At 29.8% G+C, this 6892-nt stretch overlaps 1 protein-coding gene across 1 annotated transcript; it reads left to right on the top strand.

Annotated features, from left to right (window-relative positions):
- Window positions 1-5252: 5252 nt before the first annotated feature.
- LOC139432115 (uncharacterized) lies at window positions 5253-6485 on the top strand. The gene has a single exon (XM_071200458.1). The coding sequence runs from the start codon at window positions 5253-5255 to the stop codon at window positions 6483-6485; it is 1233 nt and encodes a 410-aa protein (XP_071056559.1).
- The last annotated feature ends 407 nt before the right edge of the window (window positions 6486-6892 follow it).

The following is a 6892-nucleotide window of genomic DNA, read 5'->3' as shown; positions in this document are numbered from 1 at the left end:
ACCATTTTACAAATACCATATTTTTTTTTCGTTTTAAAATCTTTTCAACCAAGTAAACATTTGGGTACATAACTTTTTGAAGTTGCATTTCGTAAAATCCACCTTGAATTTCTTTATTATTAAAGTCTTCTATTATATAGGTCGTTGGATTTGTAAGTTTTATACGTTTAATAGTGAAAACTTCAGTAGACCAATTAGGAGTATATTGTTTATCGAAAACTGCTCGAGATTTAGATATTCTTACATGATCACCTACATTGAATTTACGTTTAAGAAAATTGCTAATTTTAATATTATTAAATACTGTGGAAAGTAATTTTTTTTCATGCTTTTTCGTAACTTCAATTGGCTTCATTCCGATTGTTCTGTGTTTTGTGTTGTTATACTTATTTACAATGTCATCTAAAATATCAATCCATTTATAATTTCCTCTGTAACTGAATTCTTTCCACATCATATTCTTTAATGTTCTATTTACACGTTCAACGATGGAAGCTTTCTTTTCGCTATAACTGCTATAGTGATTTATTCCATATTTTTTCATCAATTGATTAAAGTTCTTATTAAAGAATTCCTTACCTTGATCAGTTTGTAAATTCGTTGGTCTAATATTTTTAAATATTTTTTCGACAGCATTAGAAATTTCATGTCCCGACTTGTTCTTTACAGGAATGGCCCATACGAACTTTGAGAAACAGTTTATCATTATTAAAATGTATTTAAAGTTATCGTTTTCGTTTGCATACGGAATCATTTCAACCAAATCAGCTTGAAATAAATCGTTTAAAGATTTTAATATAACTTTTCTTCTAGGGAAATTGATGCGTGATCCTTTATGAATTTCCTGTACTACTTGTCGCTTCTCATTAGACATAATTTATTTGATAATATTTGCTTCTCGTAATTCTTCAATTATAGAATTAATTTCGTTTATAACACCAGTATTGCCTGCTTCGTGTGATGCAAGTAAAAGTCTAAGTCTATCTACAAGTTCATTAGGGTCATCCCAGTATGTATATTCTACATTTTTATCAACATATGACATTAACATGCCAGCACCTTTCTTATTTGCTAGAGGAGCTAAAATTTTTACGTATTTCTTTAATTTACTAGCATTAAGTTGCGCATCAGGTAGATAATAACGTTTGTGTGCGTTGGTTTTTAGTACAATATCTGTGTAATTTTTTCTATCTTGTTCTGTATATTTTCGAGGATTTTTCATAAATAAAAGTTCATATAAACCACGTGTTCCCTTATACGTTTGACTTTTAACAATAATATTACCTGTCGTTGATATTGATAATGGTGAATTTCCAATAAATAGTTTTCCTTTTTGAGGATCATGTCTTACACCATACTTATGATCAAATTTATTCTGTTTCTGTTCATCTTGTATGTTTTTAAGGTATTTTTTAGCAACAGTTGATCCATCATCATCATCATCATCATCATCATCATCATCTGTACCACAAGTATCATCATCATTATTACTATAATCAGTGTCTATTGATTGATTTTCATTTAAATTTAATGTAGGAGTGGTTTTTTCTTCATCATCATCATCATCATCATCATCTTTGTTGTTAGTTTTTCCACTATTTTTATCTAATTTTGTTTGAATAATCTTTAGTTGTTTAGTAATAGGTGAGAACATTCGTTCTTTTATTATTTCACCATGTTTTAGGATATCAAGTTTATTCTTAATATCACGTCTTTTTGCAATTAGTTTTCTTGTAATTTGTTTCTCTTTCATAATAGTTCGTTTCTAAATACAATGGCGTTTGGAGTAATAATGAAATTATTTTTGATCAACCTGGTAATATAAAGTTATCGAATCCCTTTCGATACCTCCCACCGTTTAAGGGACAATCCTTAAAAATCGATAAAAATTGAAATGCATCTTGCCAACATAAATTGCACATATCTTTAAATTTGTCAAACACCATATCGGCACCTACATGATCGCTGTAAACGTGTCTTAAATTTAGATCATCCTGTTTAAATAAGACAATAAAATTTGTGTTATCTCTTATTAAATGCTTCGGTACTTTAGCGTACGTTTGCGATAAGTAAAAACAATCGATATGGTTATGACGACCCATACTAAAGTATTCTCGCATAATATTTTGATTATCGCAAGAAACATCATCAAAAATCATTATCGAATTAGGTAATGCCTCGTTGGGATGTAAAATGTTTTCATTAGTAGTAAATGAATTGAATGTTATTCCTTTTATTGGTTTTAATAGTCGTTCTAAATAGACATATTTTGGTTGATAAGCCGATCTCGAGTATAAATAAATGTTTTCAAATTTTAAACCATTCTTATGTTCAATTAGTGTAATTAACGTGTTTGTTTTTCCACAATTTGATGGACCAATGATCATTGATCGTATAGTTGATGGTAAAAGGATTCCATGTTTGTTCTTGTTTTTAATTTCACCCGCGTCACGATCATGATTTTCAACATTCAAAGAAACTTTTTGTGGTACTACTTTCATTGTGCACGAATATAAAATAACGAAATAAACGTTTAACCTTTTATTTATTAATCTACAATTGACCTGTGAAGTGTAATGAAGGTATATTTAGGAAGCGGATTGGTAAATAGTGTTATTAATGCTTTACCGTTTGAACTACATATACCTGGTTATAATTATTGTGGACCTGGAACAAAACTTGAAAAGCGATTAGGAAGAGGTGATTCAGGTGTAAATAAATTAGATGAAGCTTGTAAAGAACACGATATAGCCTATACATTGGATAAAGACTTGAAAAGACGTCACGAGGCTGATAAAACATTAGCAGATAGTGCGATGGCTCGATTTAAATCTAAAGATGCTACAGTTGGTGAAAAGATGGCTGCATTAGGTGTTGCTGGTGCAATGCGAGCTAAAGTTAAAATGGGAATGGGGTACTCTAACAATAACTGTAATAAAATTGTAAATAAGCATTTAAATTATATTAAAAAAATAAGCAAAGTTGTAGAAGAAGTTCAGAATAGTATAGAAAATAGTTTGCATAATGTTATGAAACCTCATCCTCCTCATCCAAAACCAAAAGTTAGAAAACGAAAAATTGGTAGCAATAACAAAGAGAAAACACTTATGACAAACGAAATTTTAACTCCAGCAATGTTACAAATATTAAATAAACAAAAACAAAGGGAGATAGAAGATATGGATGTAGATACTACATTAAGTAACTTTAAACGAAAAAGAAGTGATAATGAAAGTGAAGATATTGATGAGAAGAAAAAAATTAAACTATCAAATAATAATGAAACAGTTAAATCTAATGTAAAGCGTTTACGAGATGAATCGGATGATAGTATACATTATACAAAAAGAACTAAAACAAACTTTAAACGTAAATTTAAAGAGGATGATGATGATGATGATAATATAAAAAGAATAAAGCAATAGTTATATTTTTAAATTACAATAGTCTTATTTCATCCTTATTAGTGAGTGGATGGTTTCTAAGATGAAAAAAAAACAATGTTGTAAATCTAAAAAGAAAACCCTTAATCAATTGGGTAAGGTGATTAATACAATAAAGAAACGTATTATTCGAGAGCAACCAAAAGATGTTAATACTGCTGTACGGATTGCTAGTAAAGCGAGTAGGAAATTTAAATCAAAAATGAAAACAGATTGGAAAAAAAAAAGGATAATACCGATTCCCAAGAGCGGTGGTATTTTACCACTTATACCGATTTTTGCCGGTTTAAGTGCACTAGGAGCACTTGGTGGTGGTGCAGCAAAAATTGCTCAGGCTATCAATCAAGCTAAACAAGCGAAACAGGATTTAGTAGAATCACAACGGCATAATAAAACAATGGAAGCTATAGCAATAGGAAAGGGTGCCTACTTAAAACCATATAAAAGAGGATTAGGACTTTATTTGCATCCACGAGAAGCACAACAACGGTATACAAGAAAAACACAATGAAAAGAGCACCTCTTACAGATATAGATATAAAAAATTATGTAAAAAAATTTCAAATACCACATTTTCGTGGTGTTTTTATGAAAGATCAACTCCCTCGTAAAATAAGAAAAAAATATGAAAATGGTGTGATTAATTTGGATAATGCTATTGGTCCTGGAACTCATTGGGTTGCATATAAAAAAAGAGGAAATCAAATTGTCTACTTTGATTCGTATGGTAATCTTCGACCACCGAGAGAAGTCAAAAACTACTTTAAATCAAATGGAAATGTACAAATCTTCTACAATTATATAAATTATCAAACATTACAGAAACCATCTTATAATTGTGGTCACCTATGTATAAAGTTTTTATTAAATAAATTGTATAAATAGAATAAGCAATTGTCATTCTTTAGCATTTAACATTTATTGTTAAAAAATGTCGTACACGTTCACATTTCATCAAAGATCCTCAATTCTAAGCAATAAATTATACCCACCGATTATTTTAAATGATCAAGATACCTACGTTATAGGTCTAGTAAATTTCGTTAGTTATAATTCGATTCCAAACGTTGACATTTTGAATAACAATTTTTATTATGATGGTAATAAGATGGTTACATTACCTGAGGGATTATATGAAGTGGAAGATATTAGTGATTATTTACAAAAACATATTGAAGAAATGGAAAAAAAGACCAAACAAACAACAGAAAATACAATTCTACGCATATGGACCAATCGAAATACGTTAAAAAGTGAAATTAAATGTAATAAAGAGATAGATTTCACTAAGCCAAACAATATTGGAAGTTTATTAGGATTTCATAACAAAATATTATCCAAGGATATTAGACACCAATCAGATACACCTGTAAATATTTTTCAAATTAATTCTATTAATGTGGAATGTAATTTGATTACAAATTCTTACAACAATGATCATCCAATGCATATTTTAAATGTGTTCTACCCAACCGTAATGCCTGGTACAAAAATTGTTGAGAATCCTAATAATGTTATCTATTTACCAATCAATACTACGTATATTAGTGAAATTATACTTAAAATAACTGACCAAGATGGAAACCTGATTAATTTCAATGGTGAAGTGATAACAGTAAGACTTCATCTAAAGTGTGTATCTAGAAATGGTGTTTAGGTATCAAAATAACAACTCTAGTATTTTAAAAAGTAATAACACTATAAAGCGATATCACAACAACAATAAAACAACCAGTGTGAAAAGAAAGCGCAAAGTGTTAACAGCATCTAATAAAAAATTCTTACGTTCCTTGGGATTTAAAATTCAAAATGAGTTTCAGTAATTTAAGGGTTGGAGAAGGTGTTTTTTCAGATAATTCAATTGTAAATTTTGAGTACCACTCTCATCAACCTTACGCGGCTACAACCTTCAATAATAACGATGAAATACGTATTCCAATTCAAACACAAGACGTGTACACATTACCTTCACAAAGCTATTTATATGTAGAAGGTAAGTTATTAAAGGATGATGGTAAAACGATTAGTAAGGATTTACACTTTGTAAATAATGGGATTACATTTTTATTTGATGAAATTCGTTATGAACTAGCTGGAACTGCAATTGATTGTACACGTAATCCCGGTATAACAACAACCTTAAAAACATTTGCTTCTTATACGGTGAACCAATGTACTAGATTGGAAAATGCCGGTTGGAATCATACACAACATCCACAAATAAATAATAAAAATGGTTATTTCAGTGTATGTATTCCATTATCAATGTTATTAGGATTTGCTGAAGATTTTCCTAAGATTATTATGAACGTGCGACAAGAACTTGTATTAATACGAAGTAATACAGATCTGAATTGTGTTATTAATGTACCCGTTACGGGTACTGATAAACCTAAAATTGACATTACTAAGATTATGTGGAAAATGCCGCACGTTGCTGTAGCAGATATTGAAAAATTACGACTTATGAAATATATTGATAAGGATTTAGAGGTGGCGTTTAGAAGTTGGGAATTACAAGAACTCCCCCTAGTACAAACGAGCACAAGGCATACATGGACTGTAAAAACGACCAGCCAATTAGAAAAACCGCGATTTATAATTTTCGCACTCCAAACAGATAGAAAAAATTCTACCGGTAAATCAATGAGTGAATTCGATGATTGCAATTTAACAAATGTAAAGTTATATTTAAACTCTGACGTCTATCCTTACGATAATATGAATTTAAATTTTGAAAAAAATCAATGGTCTATCTTATATGAAATGTATGCGCAATTTCAAAAGTCCTACTACTTTAAAAATGGAAGTGATGGTGGGGTAGAACCGTGTCTTTCGCCTATAAATTTTAAACACTTTGGACCGTTTGTAGTAATAGATTGTAGTCATCAATCTGAAGCTGTGAAGACTGGTGCAGTTGATATTCGGTTAGAGTTCGAAACCTCTCAAAACGTCCCAGATAAAACAACTGCCTATTGTCTTATTCTACACGATAGACTTATAAAGTACAATCCGTTAACTAGTGTAATAAAAATCTTTTAAAAAAAAATAAAAATGTTTGTCATTGACTTTCAAGGATTTCAATACGGACAAAGTGAAGTATATATTAGAGAATTGGCAATTTATGATGTTAAAAAAAATGTTGATTATCATACCTTTGTACGGTTACCGTATCAAGTGTCATGGTTTAATAATAAAATTCAAAGACATTTCGAATGGTTAAGATGTAATTGTCATGGATTGAATTGGAATCGTGATCTGGACAACGAACATAACTTTTGGCTTATCGAAGCTGATGAAATAAATAATTACATTAGAAATATTGTTGGAGATGGTATTATCTTAGTTAAAGGACTCAACAAGAAAAATCGATTAAAGAAAATTGTTTCAGAAAATATTATAATAGATGTAGAGAAATTTAATTGTTCAAATTTTGAAGAGTTACGTAA

This window comes from Onthophagus taurus, chromosome 11, assembly GCF_036711975.1.
Source record: "Onthophagus taurus isolate NC chromosome 11, IU_Otau_3.0, whole genome shotgun sequence".
Lineage (NCBI taxonomy): Eukaryota > Metazoa > Arthropoda > Insecta > Coleoptera > Scarabaeidae > Onthophagus > Onthophagus taurus.
Note: the sequence above shows the minus strand (reverse complement) of the source record. Positions and strands in the feature narration are given on the sequence as shown.